Below are 23,260 nucleotides of genomic sequence, written 5' to 3' on the forward strand. Positions count from 1 at the left end.
ACAATTTGATAAGCTGATTATACATTTATATGATTTTCAGTCATAATGGCCCTCTGTGGAAAACAACAACAACGTGGCATGAAATGAAAATGAGTTTGACACCATAAAGGTACAGTAAAATAATTAACCAAATGAATTCACCATGAATAATGTTGCATCATCGCTAGCGAGAAACTGCATCCACCAAGTATTTTAACATGACCCAGATTTATATTCATAGCAGTTGTAGAACTAAAACACCCATATTCTCAATACCCAATCATTTTTTTTCATTGTACCACATTGGTTTTATTTTTTCAAGCCTTTCTACTTCATTCAGCTATTAACTTCCTTTATAAAGATAATTTAATGCAATTTGAGTCTCACTGCAGAAAGTCAAGTTGTCACATGAATAATCCATCATTTTCCATATCTGTTTGCACACACACTTCTGTTTTTCTGTCGATGTGTCAGACATGTCAGTGTATCCTGCTGTCATGCAGCACTACGTGTGCCCTCTCTGCGTGTGTTGCTGACCTTTTACTGCTGCCCAAGCAACTTACAAAGGATCGTTTAAAAAAAAATAGACGTGGCCACACGCACACATATACAGTATTAATGGGTAATATTGTAGGGGAGACTCGGCCGGGCGGAGAAAACTCACTCGAGCACGAGCAGATTTGTACTCGTAACACTTGACTGTGTTGAAGATATTTTCTGAAAAAGAATTACCAAAGTGCTCTTTGTGGAAAATGGGCATAGTGGCGCAACTCTGTTACATCACGTATAAAGTTAAAAATAAACAAATGGCCCCATGTAAGAAGATGACGCCATCTCCGAGTAGTCTATACTAGATTAGAACGCCACGTTGACCATATATGGAAATTAGTCAAACCACTGTTCTACCTTGTCATGTCACAATAAACAAGGCTAAAAGTTAAAATGACAAATTATCTGACAGCATGTAGAAATTCAACATTTTTTCCCCCTACATGTATCTGTCCTGTTTAAAATTTCGTGGTAAGATTTGCATTCTATCCATTGCGTAAATCCACCTTGTGATCTTTTTCAGATTCCTTATAAATTATACAGAAATACTGGACTCCTTCTTTTGAATGGCCCCTAGACATAAACAGTGTCAGCAGACAACCATAAAATCCCCCTAAATTTTTTTTATTTTTTTACAGTATATCAAACATGCACAATCGGTATGAGTAGTCACAAAAAAATGTTGTCCAGATTTAATAAAATAGCAGCGCTAGCAAATTTAAGCTAGCATGTGCACTGTGAACAAGTTGACGCTATAACTAAAGATTATCCGTTGATAAATAAGACTTATTTGTGACTCCATTTTGAATTATTTATTTATTTATTTATTTATTTATTTATTTATTTATTTATTATAGTCCCCAAACATATATATTGGAATGTATCTTCATTTGGCTTCATCAAATCAATGACAGTGGATTGTTTTTCTATCCAAATCCGTTATCCTTCCCCCATGGACTGATCAATGGCCTTCCCCGTCCCATGCTTCATTTTGACCTCTCCCATTCCCATCCCCCCTCTTTTCCAGCACCTTCCAGCTAATCCTTTCCCTGCCTCCCATCTGTACCTTTTTTGGTTACATTCTTGTCATCCTCTCATCCCCCCACTGATGAGATATTGCCTCCTCTTCTCTTCCCTGTGTGTCCCCATTCCTTTTCATTCCACCATGTCCTCCTCCTCCTCCACTACCACCTTGTTTGCCTGCCAAATGTGTGTCATTTTGTTTTTTCCCCACCCCTGCAAACTTTACTGCCAACATTACAACCCCACGCTCCCTCTCCAAATAACACATCACTCCATTTCAGCATCTCATGCCATATCATTCCTCGACGCTGTACTTGAAATGCAAAATTTTCGAGCCTTTGCATTAAAAAAAAAACTCGGGTAATTTATCCATGAACATTTTTGTTAATGCCATACTTGACATAGATGTAAAGGCCTCAGTCGTGCCCTTCAAAAATCCGTGCACCGATGAAACATGTTCATTATGCATTCATCATGGTAATTTTTTTTTTATGTCACAGAGCACATATTGATTTCATGCCTGGACGCTACAAGAAGGTGCTTAAACAAAAGAGCATGCGTCATAGGATTTTATTTTGGTCAAAGCATCCACATGCTGAAGAAATGTCCAATGTTTATGAACATTAAGCAAGAAGGTGAGAAAATACAAATACCTTATGCAAGAAATATAGTCAGATGACGTACCACTCATGGGAGAATGCAGTAACTGTGTAGTACTTGCAAAGAAGAGGCAATGAGTAAACACACTTGGGAGTATTTGCAAACCTTAGTGTGTAATCGTGCTATTCCCAAGGCTTTCTTCTGGCTTGACATGTTTGTAAAGCTTGCTGAACTCAAGAGGAGCTTCAGCTAAAGAGAGCAATATGTAAGACCGACAGGTGCATTTGTGGTCCATGCGTTGGTCTAATAAAAAAAAAAAAAGGAGAGCGCCAGATCGAAATGGCCACATCACATGTTTTTTTTTCACCAAATTCCTAATTCTGTTCCTCTTGGAGTACTCTGGGTTCCCAGAGGCCCATCAGCCCAGAACATAATGTTTTAGTTTAGTCTACTGCTCAAAATATTTGGGGAGATCATAAAAAAACACTCCAGTCAAGCAAATTATGTAGACTTGACTGTTTTTTTTTTTTTTTTTTAATGTGAGCTCTATATTGAAATATTTTTGTATCAAGTAATCATAATCACTTTTGTTGGCTTTCTTCCATGATCTTACCAGAAATGTTTTGAATGAATATTTAATGATATTACACCACTACCATTATTATTTTGTGGTAGGTCCACAAAGGTTAAGGATATATTTCTGTGGGAACATTTTTTTTATTTTTTTTTATGTGGCTCTTCTATCCCTTCCAAGAAATGTTTGCTTTAAATATAAAAGTACAATATGATCTAGTGTATATTTTGTTACCAGCACAATATCTTACTTTGAGAAGATGTACTTTAATGCTCCCTTGCTAGAGAGATTCTTCCACAAATCTCTTTAACCTCAGTTGTCCTTCAAATGTGAGATGATGGTGAGAGGGTCAAAAAAAAATGAGGTGCCGTTTTTTTAAAAAGGCATCTGGTGTAAAGTGCTATCAAGGAGAGTGAAGAGATGGATTGGAAGGAGCAGAGCTTATTTCTATTTGCATCGTTAAGGTCAACCTGGATTTGGTGATGGTCCTTATGTTAGATCTTTTTTTTTAATTTTTTTTAACCAAATTGTATTTTACGGTGGCCATTGGGAACTTCCGGAGATTCCTGAACGGCTGGTCTATTCCAGACTGAAATTTGGAGTGTCTGTCCATCCATCTCAGATACACGACGATCAGTAAAAGATATAATAATCGTTTGATTCAAAATGTAAAATCTGAGACGATAATTATTCCTCTTCACCAAACTGCTTTTGTAAACATCGTCCTTCCCTTCCCATCTTCTTTTCCATTAGACTACTGCAATACCACAAATGTATACGTGCCCACAAAATGTGACCATTCGATACCACAGCATCTCAATTTTCCTTAATTTCCCTTTTAGAAGTCCTTAGTCCTTGGTCTCAACCCGCTGAGAGGAAACCATGTTTCGACTAATGATGATTTCAATCTTCTGTGTTTGTGTCTGACGACTGAGTATGAAAAAAAAAGGCGAATAAATTCCCTAATAAAACTTTAATTAACAGATGAAACGAGTCAGGTAAACACAGCCACTGTGACTCCGCACAATTGTCCGATTGTGGCCACAAAGAGCCAAACAAAATATCATCGATTTAAAACTGGCGTCTGAGATGCAATTTAATATGGCGGCCCATTAGTAATGTGGTATGCATATCTGTGTGTATTTCTAAGAAAATACGAAAAAAATAAATAAAATAGGGTGGGGTGGGGAACAGCATTCATTAATATGGCTCCACTACCATTAGCCTGAGTGCTTTCGTGACAATATAATGGCTGTCGCCCAGACAACAGGGTCACCGTTTATGAACACGGCAACCACTGATGTCAGCGTAGTAAAGTAGCTTCCGAAGTCCCACTTGGCGAAAGTAAAGGCTCTCTTCCACAAATGCAGACGTTTGGGCAGGGCAACCTGTGGGGCGGGATATGAGAGGTTTTATGAACCACTAATCAATAGTGAGAAAGAATGATGAAAAAAAAAAACGAGTGGGTGAGCGAGCGAGTGTCTGAAATGAGAAAGAGAAGGAGAGTGAGTCCTCCCTTGTGAGGAGTTCTTTCCTGTTACAATTTGGCCGATTTTCATAACCTTGATGTTATTAACCGTTCCATTAGCGCACAGCTGACCGAAAAGTGCTCGAGATGTTTTTCGGATTAAGTTTGCATTTACCGTAACTTGACTCGAATGGTTTGTAAAGTGGAAACGAAAAGGGATCCATTATCAATAGTTGATTTGTGGAAATGGTTGGAGAACATTAAAGATGTCCTTCCCCCGCTTTAGAAGTGGATGAGATTGACAAATTGGAAAAATGATTGCCAATTAGCATCTCCATGTATCAAATTTCTTTTCCGTCTGGCGTTGACGTTGGAAACTTACACCTCAACCAAACTTTACCGTCATGCTCATTGTCAATAACTGGATATATTTATTTTTTGTCAGCAGCATTATAGTCAGAAAAGCAAATCAACATTCCGCGGGAACTTTGTCAATGAGTACAAGCTAGAGAAATGATCATTTGGAAATGATGACTCCCTTATCTGCTATTTCCTTCATTGACATTGTCTGCAAATGGTCCCTAGCTAGACACTCTGTTAGCTAATCTTAGGGGAAACATAAGAGATGGCAATTTAAGATAATATATTCTAAATATGGGACACATATTTTATATAATTTCTTCAATGCAAAAAAAAATAAAATAAAAAATAGACATGCATAAGCTGTGTGGATTCATGGTGAGCATTTTAATGATGCTGATCTTTTTTTATTTTTAATTATTAATTGCTTGCGCCGGTGGTCCATTTGTGTCACCCAACTACGCACAATATATCCACTGATATTGTCCAGGGTGTAATTCGACTCTCACCCAATGTAAACCAAGATGGCGCCAGCACACTCATGACACTAATGAGCACCATGACAAGAAAAAAAAAAAGATGGATGTTTGTTTCTTGTTAAGAAAACTCCTGGCGCTACTAATGGCCAGTTTGCCCCTGGTTGGATTCACGTTCCGTAATTATTGTCAACTCATGGTATAAATTGTAAACATTAGTTATGTTTAGCATTGACAGTAATAGAGTTAGTTATGCTCATTATGACTCACAGAGGATCAGTGTGGATTTATTTTACAAAGCAAGCTTACTGACAACAAGGCTCTGAAAAGATTCCTGGATAACAACAGCGGATTGGATTTTTACAATCCGAACAAAACCTTTTGATCTTTTTGTCCTGATGGGTCATGTGAGCGGTGACCTTGCTGAACTTTATTCGTCCTTGGATTCATCTCGCAATGACTTTGTCTTTCCGCTGTGGATAGAAATATAACCATCCACTCCTCGCAAAGTGCGTGGTTATGCTGGCAAACAGCGCAGTCTGGTCGCCATGGCAACAAAGTCACCTCTCTCTCTCTTCCTTCCTCTTGACTTCTTTTCCATGTGATCATTCGGAATACAGTGTTGCTTGCAAACCACCTTAACGCTATCACACGCTCACCCTTGAGTGTGGCGCTTTGCTTAAATGACACATCACAACTTGCATCTGGTATGTGTGGAAAAGAAGATATCAGCTTCATTTTCTGCTCTTTAAACATCAAGCTTCTAACCTTATGAAGTCACACAAATGTCTTTACAATAGTCTCTCCTGTGGCCTAGTTAAATAAATATAAAGCCCTCTTGCGTTCATCCCTGCAGCAATAATCGTTCTGTGGAAAATTAATACACCAACAGATTCCACGGAACTTATTTTCCATCCATCTGATATGATATGACATCCTCCTGTCATGTTGCTCTGTCGCCGTGATCAATGGATGAGATGTTTCCTAATGGGCTGTGCAAGAGTGACACTTTCAAGCTTTGTTTGCACAGCAATAAACATGTTGTGTAAAAAAAGCAACAACATTCAATCCATGTTTAGTTTGTATGCATCTGGTTTGTCATGTTTAAAATGCTCCAGATGCCAGGAGAGGTCTGGAACAAGATGTGCATGGAAGTTGGTATTATTAGCCAAACTCATTCACAAGCAAAAATAGTTTATCATGTATTTGGCAAGCAGTGCCGCTGTTGGCAACGTACATCTTTTGTGAGGTAAAGCAGACAAGCCTGTTATAGCGCCCAGCTGATGCGTCACGTCTTGCAGTGTTACTCATACAACCCATGCGGGGGTTCATTCTTGGCATTAAAATTGCTCTTCACACCTCAAACCTGTTGGGGATATAGCGAGGTGGGTGGAGATTAAGTGTGGTGAAGGAATCAAGTGGAAGAGAAGAGGCCACCGCGGTTAGCATACTCTGAGTTATGCTACGAGCTTATTTGCTATATGGATAAAGTTGATTTAAAAGCAAAAGTTGGAGGAGTGATTTTAAAAAAGAAAATCTCAGAAGTGAAGGATTTTAATTACCGTATTTTCCGCACTATAAGGCACACCGGTTTATAAGGCGCACCTTCAATGAATGGCCCATTTTAAAACTTTGTCCATATATAAGATATATACATTTGGCCCGCGGGCCGGACTTTGGACACACCTGCTGTAGTGGCTCAATATTGGTCCATATATAAGGCGCACCTGATTATAAGGCGCGCTGTCGGCTTTTGAGAAAATTTTAGGTTTTTAGATTCACCTTATAGTCTGGAAAATACGGTAAGTCCCTGGCCTGTAAATGTAAACTGTCATGACAAGATCGAACAGAAAAAGGAGCCCCAATGATGCATTTAGGAACATACCTTGACTTATTGAATAGTGTATAGTGTATGTTTGAGCGTGTTTACGTGTGTGTACTTGCTTGTGTGTAAAAAGGGGCTTTCATTTATATTCATTAGGGGGCTGCCTATTGCACAGACTGTGTTGGAACCTCATGAATTAAACATTCAGCCAATATGCAGAACCGAGTTGTGTTAGTCTGAGTCAGATAATTTGACTGACTGAACAACGAGAATTAATTGATTTTTGGTCGCCAAATTAATGTTGGGATTTAAATATCTACAAAGACTCTTTACACTTCGCTTTTTGGTGCCCGGTTTTAGTTGTCATTACTGAAAGTAAAAGAAAAAATTATTTAGAGACGTCCTAACTTTTCAAACTTTGCACAAAAGCAATTTCATTTCTTTATTAATCCACTAGTCTCCAATAAATACATCAATATGCATATCTTCTGTTAAACTTATCTTTCCTGCTTACATTTGATATCTTCCTCATAACAGTCCTGTAAGTTAATATGAATAAATAATCATTTCTAGACCACTAGGAGCAACTTCAGTCTTTCTGATACACTGAACTGTTTGAATTTTGTAGCTGACTAATGACACTTATGTAAGGAAAGGCCCGGTTGCGTAACACGTCACAGTCGGCAGCAAGAACAAAGAACAGATTTCCTGGTTCCAGTCGAATATGAAGATATTGTCATAAAATGGAGCATATATTGGCCGGCTGACAAATCTATCACTTTAATTCAAAAAACTATATGTGTTGATTTAAATTTTGGTTAACTTGTCATGTAACTGTTCAAGTATGATTGACAACATTTTAGAATGCAAAGTAGTATGACCAATAGTGATTAGCAATTCATTTTTTGAAAGGTTTTAATTACAAATTTCCCTGCAAGGTCATTTTTTTTCAAATGTCTCTCTCTGGACCAAAATGGTGCAGAGTAATTATCAACACAAAACAACCCCTCCCCCAAGTTGGAGAATGATTACTTCATCAATAATCTACACACAGAGCTAACCTTTGACCCCCCGAGTATGCATACGCTGAAATTGTTGTTATTGTCTGATTAACTCAGTTTTATTTGGTTGCACGAAATCCGAAAATCATCCGAATGTTTTCTCCAACCTGCAATTCACACACAAGTAACAGATCGAAATTATTGAGTTGCGTGCATCCACCCCGCTGAGGTTCCAGAAGCTCCCGTCCATTTTCAGATCCTATACCACGCACTCAGATGCACAGTCACACACTTCAATTAGTGAGATTTAAGTAATCTGAGGGAGTGACGTGTCAAGGTAAAGCAAATGCTTCCCGCTAGATTTTATTATCCCTCTCTACCGAGGATAGTTTTTACACACACAATAAACCTTTAATTTAATTATCCAGTAAAACAGGAATATACGCTTACACGAACATGGACCATTAACTACTGTTCATTTATTATTGACAGCTGATTGATTGTGTCTTTAAAGGCCTACACTGTAACCAGAGGCCGCAGGATTCAATAACAGGTCGCTTTGAATCTCGGACAAGATTCAAGATTCAAAGCGTTTATACAAGGTAAGGAAGATTAAAAAAAGAAAAATTGGATCATACCGAATCTTAAATATATAAATAAGTATCCGATGACTTATAAGTGAAGGCTTTTGTGTTTTGTTGTGTGTTTAAGTAACAGAAAGCAAAGAAGTGAACGACTCATTTTATTGAATCCAATAAAAACGACTCTACTTTCCCTTAAATCTTTAATCACAACTATTAAGATGCAAATTCAGTTCTCGACTTAAAAAAAAATTCTGTGTAAAAGGCCTCAACTGTGAGATGTCACTTTGCTCCTTGCATGGAACAACCTGAACGGAATTTTGACAAGAAAAGACACAGTCTGACAGTTATTGTAAATCTTGAGCTTCCCTCTCATCCTCTGACTCATCATCCTTAGCTTAACACAAGTTCCCAGGAAGTCACACTTTTGTCTTGACACACTTTTTAACACTTTACCTCCATTGCTCTTTTGTTATCTTTTCATTCCCTTTGGCTTTATTACAAATGTCCATATATAAAAAGTCTGCACACCCCTGTGAATGTTTTCTATCTCTCCTGCGATTAGCTAATAACCAGATCACAATGCATGACCCAAGTCACCTGGGAGTAATATAGAAAATAAATGAATCTATAAATTCATCCAAGCAATATAGTGTGTTTTGAACGAACCCTGCCCTTGGGTGATTTTTCATGCCATCTGGATCAATGCTGCTAAGCAGAATTAGCAAATGACGCACCAATTGGATTACATGGGCTGCATCACCGGCATCATAGAGATTAGAGTAAATTAATGGTCACTGAAAATAATGGGATGTTGCAGCAAATTTAATTTAGGGCAAAGGAGTAGACTAAAATTTACATATAGTGTTTACATTTTTAATGCATGCTACTTGTTAGCTAAAACTGAAGCAGCCTCCTCTTGGTGGATCACAAAAAAAACAAATTAATCCATTGATTATATAATTAATAAATAAATGAAGGCACATTTTTCAGATATTTTAAATCTAAGTTTGTCTTTATGAACAGCAATGCTTAAAAGTTTGGCATGCAAAAGGTACCTCATTTCAAATAAATAAATAAAATGTAGCTAATTGGATTCTTCTGCTTGTTTGTTTTGGCTATTGATCGCACGGGTTGCTCTCATTTCAAACCCGCTAATCCTTTCTTTGTTACTTGCACTCTAAAGCTGTCCTGGGTCTTCTCACTTGTGGTTTTCTGACAATGCGTTGCGGTTACAAACTGTTCCGCCGAAGACTTTAAGATCTCATCCCTGGTCTAATGCGACTAAAACATCCTCCAAAGTTCAATGATTCAAAGCGACTGACAATTGGTGAAGCATCTTTGTTAAGTGCTCCTAAGTGCACCAGTGTGCTCCCAACCTCCTACCTTCCTCCTACTTCCTTCCTTGCCTTCCTTCCGTCTGGGGATCTTGTTTGATCTCTGATATGACAGCAGCTGCACCGTGTAGCTACTCCACACAAGCTCATAAATTGACTGACAAGCGCTAGTTGCCTCGACACACACACACACACAAACATCAGTTAAAGAGCGCTAAGGAATGCAAGTTGTCGGCTGGCCCTTTAGCCAGTTGAGTAAGTGAAGACAGTATAAATAACCCTTTAAGTGCATGCAAAGTCAAGGACAATTTTCAGACCCCAGGCTGGCACCACTTAAAAAAAACAGTGTTGTCTGTGAGATTTGTTACCAGGATTCTTTTCCCCCGTCCCGACTAATGCGCCCCCACAGTTTACAACTGTGACCCAGGTGGTCGAGAATGGGAGTCCATCATCAAAGCGTCCTTGAGAGACATGCTGAAATTGCGGAATGTTGATGTGCTTGTGTGCCCTCAGGTTGCGATGGAGCCATTTGCAACTTTATTGTTTTATAGCTCTGATAAATGAATAGAATGAAAATCCGGGTAAAGCTTTCCGTAGCGCTTTCAATTTAATAATGAACACTTACATAGAGAGCTCAATATAAATTATTCATTCTCAAAGATAATAATGTCCAGTTTGGATGGTATTAGCAAAATGTCTTATAATATCGCCAGTGGCTAATTGTTAGCAGATCCACATTTGAGGTTGTGAGTTAAAATCTTAGCACATAAATCGTGCACCCAGATTAGAGAATGGATTCAATCTGTTCCTAGATGCAGCTCTCTGATTGGGCGGATGAATGCAATGGTGATTATCATTGGATGACGCGTAGGTCAAGTGACCCAGCTCCGCCGACTGTGTGAGATTGTGTGTTTGTGTATAAACCAATCCATGTGACTTTGTAAAGTGTGAGCATGTTGTTATTCTGTCAAGGCTGTATTGAGATTAGAGGACAACGTCGGACAGTAATCCTTTCTTGATGAACATATGTTTTAATCCCGCAAACCTTCCTAATACTACACGTGTCAAAACAGATATGTCGATCAATTGATTTATAGAACATGACTTTGAATAAGACTGAAAGGGATTTGAGGTGGCATAGGAAGATTAACCATGAGACGAGAACGGTACATGAAGTGCTCTGGTTTTATGTGCAGACTTAGAGACTTAGAGGTCAGCGAAGGAACGGGCTCGTTTGAAAGCACATCCGATGAAATGGTAATTCACCATGTGGCTGTCCGGAGACTTTTCAAACTACTGCTTCGGTGCGTTCATGTCTCACTGTCTCATTAGTTTGAAGCTTTCAAGTGAGCAATGTCACCACCAAACTTGTTAGGACTCACAAACTCCCATATGCGTTAGAAGTAAAATACTTCAGACCACAGTTTGATCCAATAGTTGTGCCACAAGGTCAAGGGGTACTATTAAAATATTGCTAAAATGATCAGTAAATTGATTTCTATAATAATTCAGAATTTTTTTGCCATTGATGAAAGCAATGCAAGTCCACTATTTCCTCAAATACACCAAAAATTGCTTTCCTACCACCTGCGCTACAATTTAGACCTGCTCTTAGGTAGTCTAAATTTGATTAAAATGATCAGATGCCGGAATCAACAGAACTAGACTTGCCCCAGCAGGGAAATCTAGTTGGGCCTTTTTATAGGACAAGCAGAGTTTGTGCATATTTTTTTTCAAATATCTTAGTTATTTAAAACAACACATTCATTGCTCCATCTATTTTCAGTTCATCCTGTCCAGGGTCACAGGTCAGCCAAAGCCAATCCCAACTGACTTTCGGCAGGAGACAAAATAAACCTCCAAGTGGCCTCCCATCAATCATAGTACTGTTTCACTGTCAATGTAATAAACGAACATAAAATTGTATTAAAAAATAGACATATTAAAAAGAAAAAAAATATATATATAGAGAAAAATATATAGAAAAATATTCTTTTTTTTTTTTTTTTTGAATTTTGAAGTGAGGCAATGGACCCCAAACCAGCTAATTCCGCTTTCAGTAAACCTTTGCCAGACAAACACGCTACACCTATAGCCTGACTGGTAGCAGTGACTGGTCCAGATGGTGGGAAAGCAAGCCGGTATTACTGGATAATGTGACGCAGACGGGAGCGGGTGGGGTTTGGTGGCACACGTTGGGGCGAGAGGGTTAATGCTCTTTGATTGGAATGCACAGCTGCCCTGGCACACACACACACACACAGACACACTAGTCCATATGCACACGCATGTTGTTACACAGCTGAGTATGTGAAGACTGTGCAGACGTTTTCGGCAAGCTTGGAGAAGCTTCAAAGGGCTGAATGACTCAGCAGCGCATAGAAGCTTTTTCGTGTTCCTCTCCTGATTGTTTTGATTTATCATGTCAGTGTCTATCCAACTCTTGCCTTCTGTTTCACTATCTTATTCTCACATCATTTGGGTGCAGTTATTGTTTGAGCTCTCACATTTTTCAATTAAAGTGGGCTTAGTTTAAAAACAAGACTTTTTTATAGTTTACAAATTGGTGAGTCTTTAATTCTGTCAAGTGTAAAATTAGACAGCCTCATAGCTAAAAAGATAAGCAGAGCTGCATTGTTTGTACAAATCAGCATTAGCTTGGCAAAATAAATTATGCTAATCTTATAATCAAAAAGGAAATATTTGTACACAGAGGTAGCTGTTGCCTTTGCGTGATGAAATACTTTCTTTCATTGACGTTGCTTGCGTTTCACTCTAGGGGCTCTGCTTCGTCGAGTAAAAACAAACAGCCCGCCGCGACTAACGTTCACATTCGAGCAAGGCGGAAGTGGAGACAGCCGAATCCCGGCAGGAACGCTTCAGCAAAATTTGCCCTTCTGGGTGTCAACTTAATAAAATCCGGACTCGCTTGCTTATTGCAACTGTGTAATGGCTTGACTTTTGCAAGAAAGAATAAAAAATATTATTATTCTAGTTATTATTAAAACACCTGGGAAGTGTTTAATTTATAGGGGGAATGTAGATTCAAATGTAGGTCATCACATTTGAATGCACAGCCACCCACCAAAAATAAGTTCAACTCGGAAGAAGCAATTTGAAAGCGTAATTAATATTTTAATGTAAGCAAAAGGCTTTTTTAGTACTTGGCTCTTGAATTTGAATGCACTGAAACTTACATCAGCTCAACCTGAAGAGACTCATTTGAAAGCTTAATTAATTTTTTAATGGAAGCACCGCAGGAGGATCAGACTTGGATGCTTAGACACTGGCAGTGTTTGATCGCCTTGGAGTGCAGTCATGTGACTTTGTGTGCTTCTGATGTGAAGGAGACGTCCTCCCACTTGCCTGGTGTGGATGGACTCAAGGTCTTTCTGCCTTCATGACAGCTACCCTGTTATCTCCAGTTAAACATTACTGGCATTGTGATAATTGGCGATGTGTGCTGTTTCTACTGTTCTGGTTCCATGGAAGGGTTGGGGTTGGGGGGGTGGGGGTACAAAATGGGCTGACCATTTCCTCCACTTGTGTGTGTTTGTATTGAAAATTATTTTTCTGCAGACGTCTGCCCTCTCCTTTGCCCCGTGGCTCTTCATGAAAGCAGCCTGGTGGCAGGTGTGCCTTGACTTCCAACCAAATGATTAGTTCTGGGGGTGTGCACACTTATGCAACCACCACTATTTATTTTTATTTTGTATTTTTTTTTGAATATGCCACATTATTGATGGCAAAACTTTTAAAATGATATATCTTGATCTCATGATGACAAATTGCCAATTGCACGATTCTATTCCATACTGTGCGTAAATTGAGTGAGATGATGTAACTACTTCCTGTTCCTTTCGTGTTTATGATTGCAAAGATATTAACCCTCGTCTCTCTAATTAGAATAATTACATTGCTATGTTGCTGCAAACGGGGGCAGATAAGAGCGAATTGAAGAGCCCTGCTGCTTCTTTGTTTTTCTATCTGTGTATTTTTCTTAGAGCTCAATAATGCCTTCAACCGATGCATATTTCAACGGCTCTGCACGCACAAACGTCACTTTCGTTTGACTGTATCTACTGTAAATGCCTTTGCTGCTGTTGGAGGGAAGCCCTTCTGAACGCCCCCTCCTTAAATACGTCAGATAGCCTAGTAGGAAGTCTCAGATCCCCCCAGAGAGAGAGAGAGAGGGAGGTAGGAGGATGTGAGGGAGTGTAAAATATGCATCAGAGCTGAAGGTAGAAAGAAAATGTTGAAGCGCTATTTCTGAAGAGCTGTTCGGTTTGTCATGGCCATTTTTGACGTGTGGAAGGATCATAAAGCATTTGTGATTTTTTTTTTTCCTCTTCTTATCTTTCAGAAGCCCCTTCATAATTATTCGATCATTCATTGCTTGATTGCACGGTGCTGCAGCCCAGGCATCATTAAAATATAAGAGGACACAAAATGAATATTTGTCTTCTTGAACCTTCTTTCTCCGTTGCCTTCAGTCCATCCCGGTTAGTAGGCTCCCTGTGATGGTCACAGATGAGACACGGAGATGAGAAAAGCAGGAAGCAAGGCTGGATGATAAAAGCGTGGGAGTCAAAGTGGAAGGGAGGATACTGGATGATAGGATGTTGGGGGATGGGCAAGCGCTTGGGACGGACGGCACGTGCAAGCGAGAAGGCTGACAGAGAAATATTGATTATCTGTGGACTGCACAGGCCAATTCCTCTTCATTTAGACGGATGGCATTATGGACAAGGAATTCAAAACTAAATATATAAATATATGATTTGGTTTGTGTCCTCTTTGCTTCAAACGAGAAAATTAGGATTGTGTTTTGCCGATGGAAGGCTATTTAATCCTGGGAGACGGGAGGCCAACAGGTGGGAGAAGTAGGACAGGTGTTAGATGGGTGTGCACATGAGGAGGTTTCATCTGTCAGTGCATCGCTTACGTGTGCACACAGCTGAGAATGAGCGCTCGCACCCCCACACGAAGACCCCCCCCCCCCACCCCCCCCCTCCGATTTGACTGCTTTTCCTCAACAAGACGTGACATCCACTTCAGCACAGGGTGACTCACAAGTTGGCCCTGAATTGAGTGACTCATGTAGTAAAATCAGATTGGGGGAAACCCACAAAAAATGAGATTTAGTGGTCTTGGTCTACTTTTAGTAGCTTCTGATTATTTTACCAGTCGAGGTTGAATTTGAGATCCAATCCGAAGTTGTGTTTCCCCATAACTTGTTTCCCAGCTCATGAAACTTCAATATATGAACATTTTCTTTTCTTGATGTTGCATTCCAACGCATTTTTGCAAAACATCAAGTTATTGTACCGTATTTTCCAGACTATAAGGCGCACTGGACTATAATGCATCATGTCCGATTTTTAATCCAAATCAAATCATTCTCCATTTTATCTTTTTTATTTCAACTTCAGACGCAACACATTACTTTATAATGATCCGTAGTCTATTTGATTCATGATTCATAGTCTTCAGCGAGCCACTTATGATTGATTTCATGACACAATGCTTCGGGCCAGTGTAAATTTAGGAATTTGGTCCATATATAAGGCGCACTGTCGGCTTTTAAGAAAATTTTAGGTTTTTAGGTACGCCTTATAGTCCGGAAAATACGGTAGTCGCTTTCTGTCTCTCTTTCTCTCATGTCTGCTATATGATTACTGTTCAGCTTTTCATATAGTGGGCAGCTGTAAGTGGGACTATGTGGTGTCTGGCAGCTTCTTAATATAGTGTCAATTCGGAGGGGGGGGGGGCTGCCAGACAAGCTTCTGACAGCAGGGCACAATTGTCGAGCATCAAAATACCTCGACTGATTTCAATAACCACATCCGGTATCCAATTTCTTGATTACAATTGCAACATCCTTTAAATTTAATCATCAGTTGTGATTCAGATGACATCAACAAGTGGAGCCTAAGGCTATTGTTTACTTATTTGACTCCTGAAACACGAATAATTAAGCAAAGCAAAACAAATGAGATGGAGCGAGTAGATGAGTGTATGTCAAAAAATTTTAATTGGAAGAAGAAGTGTTTTGGTTTTCGTTTAAAAGGAAATAGTTCAACAAGAATCTATGGCGGCTTTGTTCTTATTTTATTCGTGTTTTTTATTGATTTTTTCCCCCCCAACACAAATTAATTAAAAAATCTGAGATACCTGTTGTTTAATTTTCTTGATTTAAAAAAAAAACATAAATAAAATGTTTTAAGTGAAAAATGGCTCATCCTGGCCACTGCCTTTAACATAATTACCCCAATTAAAAAAATAGCTGTAGGGATAATGCAGTGGAGTCTTCTTTAATGGTGCCAATTTGATTAGAAGTAGCTTATAGGCACACATTTTTGGCTTATTTGTGAGTAAACAGCAGCCAAATATATTATTGATCCCATTGCAATTATCTGCCGACTCCATAGAGATTCACCAAACCCCGCATGGCTTGCGCGCCCACGCCGCTCCTCCATACTGGTTGTTTTTTTTTCTTTTTTTTCCTTCCTATTGTGCAAGCGTGCGTGTCTCTTACTCGGCACTACATTTCCAAAGCGGGACATACACGTCACATGTTAGGGTTCCCGAGTCAGGCAAGATTTTTTTTTTTTTTTTTGCCCCCTCCCTTTTCATATCCTCCACGAAGCCTGAACCCAGCAACCCACGCAGTCTGCGTGCGTCTCCGCTCCAGGCTGCGCCAACACACCAGAGAGGATGGACGCACGAATAGAAGGATGCGCATAGATGTTTCCATTGAAGATATTTTCACGTTGTGATTTTTTTTTTTTTTTAACTACAGTGGGATGAGCTTCCATCTCCGAGCACAAACAGAAGTCGGATTTTAAAAGCACCAAGCGAGGAAGGAGCACAACCACAGCTCCGGGTTGCTGGGCGAGAGGCTGGGCGCGCTGGGAACAAGCAAAGTAGCGGATCATGCTTATGGGAACTTCCTATTCCGTCTCCTTAAGGTATAGTTTTGAAACATACTTTTATTTTAGAGCTGCCTTTCTCAAATTAAAACTGCTTTTATACGTGTTGAGCCAATATGGGCACTTTTAATGGCAAACAATAATGGACGCTCCACGAAGGCTTATTTCATGATACTGATTAACATTTTTATTTTATGACTTTTGAACAGCTACCATAGTGCTAATATGTGAAGATTAATATATTTTTATACAAATCTTATCTGGAACGCTTCTCGCGCTTTTCTCTCTCTCTCTCACACACACGTCCCCAAACAAAGGCCACCAAAGAGACAGAGTGAGATGTAACATACTTCATATGACGATCTTTTTTTTTTTTCCTGCCCATTTATTTTTATTAAAATGATTTGATTTAATACAGTGATTGGGATTGGAGTCACGTTCTCTCTCTCTCTCTCTCTCTCTCTCTCTCTCTCTCTCTCTCTCTCTCTCTCTCTCTCTCTCTCTCTCTCTCTCTCTCTCTCTCTCTCTCTCTCTCTCTCTCTCTCTTTTTCTGTGTCCCTCTCTGTCTCTGTTTCTGTCTCTCTTTGCGCATTTCTTGGCCACCATTGCATGGAGTGGGCTCCAAAAGCATCAGTAGACCAGAGACAGAACAGTCCATCTGTTCATCACATAGCAACGGGAAAGGGGGATGAGAAAAAAAATCACACTGGCATTCTCTACCTCCATTTACCTTCAATTACAACGAATCATAAACGAAGCCACCCATTGCATATATGCAAATGCATCCTTTCTCCATAAATTTGAATATTAAGCTCCTGCATGATAAAGAAAGCATAAATCTTTGCAGGATGATCTTCGGCATCCCAACGTTTCCCTCATCCTTCCAGTACTGCCCTGATTCCGTCTCCCATCAATGCGACCCCTCCCACTTTCCACCTTTCGCTAACCTCTCTCTTCCCCCCCCCCCCCAGAGTGGCTCGGCCTGATGCTCTATCATGACTGATGGCGACGGGAGAGTGCACATTCAGCATGCAGATAGCCAAGAGGAGCAGGAACAAGAGGAGGTCTTGGAGGAGGTGAAATGCCACCAGAACGATGTAGAACAACCCGGAGGCCTCGGTGATGACGAGCGCATGGGGCACACTGCTAGCTGTAGTAGGTCGAGGAGGAATGATGAAAGAGAAACTAAAGTTCAGGAAGCTGAGTTGGAAGAGGATGGCGGGCCGGCGCTGGATGTTCGCATCGTGGCTCCCATACGGGATCCGGACTGCGTCTCGGAGGAGGAGGAGCAGCAGGTGTACCCGGCCCTGGCCCCCATGGCCTTCTTCTGCTTAAGGCAAACCACACGGCCTCGCAACTGGTGTCTTCGTGTCGTGTGTAACCCATATCCTTTCATAACAAAGCAACGCGAGCCCGAAGTCCGGTAAGAACAACTTTTGTGTTCCAAGTTTGCCTACTTTTGTTGGCTTTGCAGCCTTGGAGCAAATTAGCTTCATCCTGAGCTGCTCCCTGAGAAGTTTGACAGGTCATTTTTATGATCCGGCTACAGTGGCAGCTCTGGTCAAATGCCTGTGGAGGTTCTAAATATTGTTTTTATGCCTGCAAAGTAACATTGATGAACCTATTTTTTATTTGTTGAGTGATTTTTATTTTTTATTTATTAACTATTTTATATTAATATCAATTATGAATATAATTATTTTATTTTTTAATTTGTTTTAAAACAGGAAACTGTTCAGCATACATGAGCAGTTTTTTTTCTTGACTTTAGAGGTTCATCAATAATCAATATGTTAAAGGGTAAGACTGCGCTTGCCAAAAATGCATACGTGTACTTTTAGGAGGATTCTACTGCCGCTATGCATGATGGCATCTTTTTGACGATCATCGAAGTTGATATTATTATAATGTTGGCACGTTTGCACGTTCTTACCTGTGCTTCGGTTTTCTCCGGCTACTTTGGCTTCCTACCACATTCCAAAAAAAACCTGCATGTTAGCTTGTCTCATAGTTGTTGTTTTTTTAAACAGAATCTTTCCCCCGACTAATTAAATAAGTTTTTTTTGGGGTTGTTTTCGATACAAAATCCAGCTTTATTCTCCCGAGAGCAGACTGGGCTAAAGTAAAAATGTAAGCAAAAACTAAAGTTCGGGACTTGAGTCTCTAGGGAACCCAAACATTGGCTGCTTTTCACATGATTGCATCAGAGGAAATATCCCATTGTGCATTTTACTTGTTGCATATTTACTTTTATTTTTTGCATCGTATTTTATAGTTATTTTATTTCAAGTAAAAAAAAACAGGCAGATGGTTAATGTTTTAACAGCATGAATGTGTTTTCACCGCAGGCAAAATGAAGTCATCCCTCATGTATGTTTTATGGTACCCCTGTGCACGTCTCTGTCTGGCAAGTCAACCATTTTGTGCTTAACAATCAGTCATTCTTATATTATGATGCAATGCAAAATCAATTTTCACATCCAATTCGCTACCTTTTATTAGCCTTCAAGTAAAAACGCCGCCTGCTCATGTTTCACCGCACTGTTAGAAAAGAACATGATGTGCATCCAAATCCAAACATCAGGAAAGTAAATTGAAGACAAATCACTGCAGCATCCAGCTATTCTTGATGTAGTTCGGCGGGTGGTGTAAAAACAAATCGGGATATGAGTCACCATTTATTTTTTCTCCCCCCTTCGTCTGACAAGATTTGACTGACATTTATTTCATATCGACTTAGTAGTTTTGCGGCTTTTAAAATGCCGCGAACGGTAGCTGCTTGTCGCTGGATCTTCTAACCGTGTCTTCATCCGTAAAAATACTTCATGATGTTCCGCTTATGTAATTGTTTCGAGGTTCCTTTACGACCTGTGTTCGACCTGGCTTAGTTACCGATTAGTCTGTCTGGCCTTCTATGGCTTGTGAAACTGCCCTAACATTTAAATGACATTTAAACAACACGATAAAATGTGATGTATTTGGACATAACGAGAAGGAACAGGAACGATTATTTTTGTTTTTGTCAGTATGGTCGTTTTTTTTCCATGTGAGAAGAAATGTTCTACTCATATAAATAATAATGGGAGGATATTGTACATGGTTTTGGTATTAACTGTACTTGTCAGAACAGAGAGAGAGGAAAAAAAAAAAATCAGTCCACCTCAATTACCTTCCCACCGTTCCAAAACACATTAGGTCAACACTAAATAACCAGCTAACATCAGTTGGGAGATTGCCAAAAGGGAATACCCTCTTGAGATTAATATTCTCCTTTCATACGGACGGACGGTGCCAAATGACTTATCCATTAAAACGAAAGACGAGCTCACTTAGTGGAAAGCCATTGAGGGTGAAATACATTGTCAAGAGTGTGTTTTAAAAACCAAGTGGGGTAATTTGGCAGACCCATGTGGACATTTTGGGACTTCTTAGGTAGTTACCTGATTTATATATTACTGCTGTTTGGATGCAAAGTGTGCGTGCGGAGATTGATTCAGTATTTGAAAGGCATCGGTCATGCACGACGGTAAAAACTGGTTAATAGTTGGGTACGCAATTAGCATAACGGGCATTGGAGCCGCACAGCATCTCATTTATCATATTTATGATGCTGAGCATCATTGATGAAGTGCTGCGCTGGCCGACACAACATCTGAGGTGTGCCGGTCTCAGTTCAAGCTGCGATTGCGTCTGCGAGCCGTTCAAGTTATTCATCTAATGGACTCTTGACTCAGTATGGCGGGTCGGTACACAAGGGGGAGTGGGGGGGGACGCAACTTTGATCATGTTTTTTTAATTCTTTCGCCCTGAATAAAATAAGAGGGCAGGAGTTAGTTTAAAATATCTTCAAGCTAAGATGAACAAAAGTTTTACAGAGAGTGCAAGTTGAGGGCGGTTGTTTTTGAAGTTTGTACTGATTCAATGGGGAAGATTGAATCGAGTCAGATTTAATCTGAAGTTGCTTAAGTGGGGCAGTGACCCAACAGATCCACTGGATGGCCAATTTCTTCCCATCGAGAAAGCTTTGGGATATTTCATGGCATATTTTAATTAAATACATGTTATTGCATCACTTGTGACCTAATTTTTTGTTTAAAGGCTGAAAAAAAAAACCTCTTACCAGGAAGAAAATTAACCTGAAGTTGCTTAAGTAGGGCAGTGACCCAACGGATCCACTAGATGGCCAATTTGCACCCTTCAAGGGAATTTTGAGATATTTTATGGCATATTTTAAATAAATTCATGTTACTGCATCACTTGTGACCTAATTTGTTGTTTAAAGGCTGAAAAAAAACAACCTCTTACCAGCAAGAAAATAAACTATCGGTAATGGAATCGCAAGATGACTCTGGTTGATTAGATCAGATTCTAGGGGTCGGACAAGGTGAATGGATTTTAACGAGCGGATTCGTCTTGTATTTATGTCTCGATTTGTCATCTCCTACTGTACACTCACTTAGCATGCCGAGAGGGCCTCATGTTTCCTCCATAAATGAATACAAGTGAAGCCTGGTAGATTTCTTGCCTATGCTGCTAAATCATTTACATGATCATATAGGAATATGTCAAATATTTGATCAGACCTATTTATCGTTGGGAAATTGAGCTCTAAATCAAAGTGGTTCACATTGGAATGCTTTTCACTTGATTTTTTTCATAAATGGATAGAAGTTTTTATTTTTTTTTGGTTAGAATAAGTTGACCTTGACGTCACCAGGTTGATCCTCGCCTCCTGTCACTCGACTAAATATATTTTGGGATGTGTTTGCAGGTCTGTGTATCAGCTGCTGTGTATTTATCCCCGCATATTGGTCTGTTTGGGTTTGATGACTCATTATATTTGGCTAGTACTTGTGCTAACAGCAGATTGGAGGTCATGAGGTGTTCATCGCTCCGGAGACGGAGCGATCTTGCCTCGCTGACGTATTAAGTGCCAGCACACTCCACACCTCTTAGAATATGTGTGTGTGTTTCTAGTTTTGTGGGCTCGATCAGAAAGAAACTTTTCGCTCCCTTATTCCTCATACGGTCTTTGTTCGGAAGCTGATTAGCTGCTGGGTTATCTTGCCAAGGTTCTCCAAAGTCTTGTAATGTTCTTTGTGAGTGATAGCGTTCATGTAGAAGCATTGTGGATGTAAAAAAGTTATGCAGGAGTAGAAACGGTGTGTTCCGTCAAACACTACATTGTAATGTTAATTATATGAGAAAATGTTCACGACGTCTCGAAATGAGCTCATAATTATCGTAACAATAAAAAAGCTCAAATGTTAAAATGGAGCCAATGAAGTCGAACACATTATTTTTTCCAGGGCATTTGTTCCTCTATAATGGCATTTGAAATAATGCCATCGTGAAATGGTTTTTAATTTAACAGCCAATGCTATAATTAACATTTTAACATCGATGATGTCATCCTGTGCATTTTTAACATTCTTCACCACATTTGACTTGGAAAACACTTGGCTAATTAAAATAAGGAGGTTCGCTTGTTTCACAACTGCTGAGCTAGGTTGCAGTTCATCACAGGATACATGAGCCAGTAGTATCGGAGGTGAAAGGTCAACCTGGGAGGAGCATCTGTTTCAATTCATAGGATAATCTGACAGAGTCAGATATCGAGTTGCCCAAGTGCACTCATAATTTAAAATAGTCAGACAGGTCGCTGACTGATATCGTGGTTCACTTGCTAGACTTAAAAAAAATCATTTATAGTAAAAAGGTCAACGGAAGATTATTTGTGCAATTTCGGATATTTTTTTCTGCTCCCTCTGTGTGCTTGTCGCTGATAAAATACATGGCTGCTGTGAGAGCAGCTGTAGACAGACATCTGCCACCCGTGAGACATGCATCGCTTGTCACCAGCTGAACCGGCCGTCCTGCTGCCCTGATACTATCAGACAAGCCAGGTTGGCCATGTTCTGCTTTGGATTCATCCAATAACCGACTGTTACACAACACACTGATTTAATGGATAATTTAGCACGATGTCATCAGGGATTTTATGGCCACGCCTTAATTTCGTACTCACTGTTGGGCCACTTCAACAATTTATCGCGTTTGACTCGAAAACTGATTTGTCATGGATAAAGTATTTGCAGAAGTGGCCATCTGGCATACAGGGCAGATGCCCGGTGGGCTGGTATCTTTCGGGGCATTTACTTATTTCCCTTAGAGACCGGCCCACGATTCCGAGATAGAATCCATTTCCAATTTCGACAACAAACGGAACCAATCCATCAGGTTGACCACCGACTTGGAATGAACTTTTTTTGTATGTTTACTTTTGGTGTTGCATCATACTGTTTTGATGAACAGGTGTTCCTAATATTTTGGCCAATGCGGGAATACTAGCAACAAATGACAGGCTGGACTGATGATGATGATGATGGCGCCCTCTTTTTTTTTTTTTTTTTCTGCTACCTGTCTCAAGACATAACAATTCCTCTTCCTTACACTCCAAAAAAAAGCTGCAGCTGGTACCGTGTGCTGGCTTTGTTTGCCCCCCCCCCCTCACCCCCTCCCCTCATGTCTTTGTTCTTTTGCTGCTGCGTGAGT

The 23,260-nt window shown here is 39.8% G+C and overlaps 1 protein-coding gene across 2 annotated transcripts in view; it reads left to right on the forward strand.

Moving 5' to 3' along the window:
- cacna1ha (calcium channel, voltage-dependent, T type, alpha 1H subunit a) overlaps positions 1-23,260 on the forward strand; it is a 58,996-nt gene that overhangs the window by 429 nt on the left and 35,307 nt on the right. Inside the window, exons 2-4 of one of the 2 annotated variants that reach the window (XM_049744790.2) lie at positions 41-109; positions 16,576-16,744; positions 17,677-18,088. In XM_049744790.2, coding sequence (XP_049600747.1) covers positions 17,701-18,088 — 388 coding nt within the window. In that variant the 5' untranslated portion in view covers positions 41-109; positions 16,576-16,744; positions 17,677-17,700. Of the gene's footprint in view, positions 1-40; positions 110-16,326; positions 16,745-17,676; positions 18,089-23,260 lie in introns of those variants that run through there. The other variant, XM_049744791.2, reaches the window with a different exon arrangement.

This window comes from Syngnathus scovelli, chromosome 16 (genome assembly GCF_024217435.2).
Source record: "Syngnathus scovelli strain Florida chromosome 16, RoL_Ssco_1.2, whole genome shotgun sequence".
Taxonomy (NCBI): Eukaryota; Metazoa; Chordata; class Actinopteri; order Syngnathiformes; family Syngnathidae; genus Syngnathus; species Syngnathus scovelli.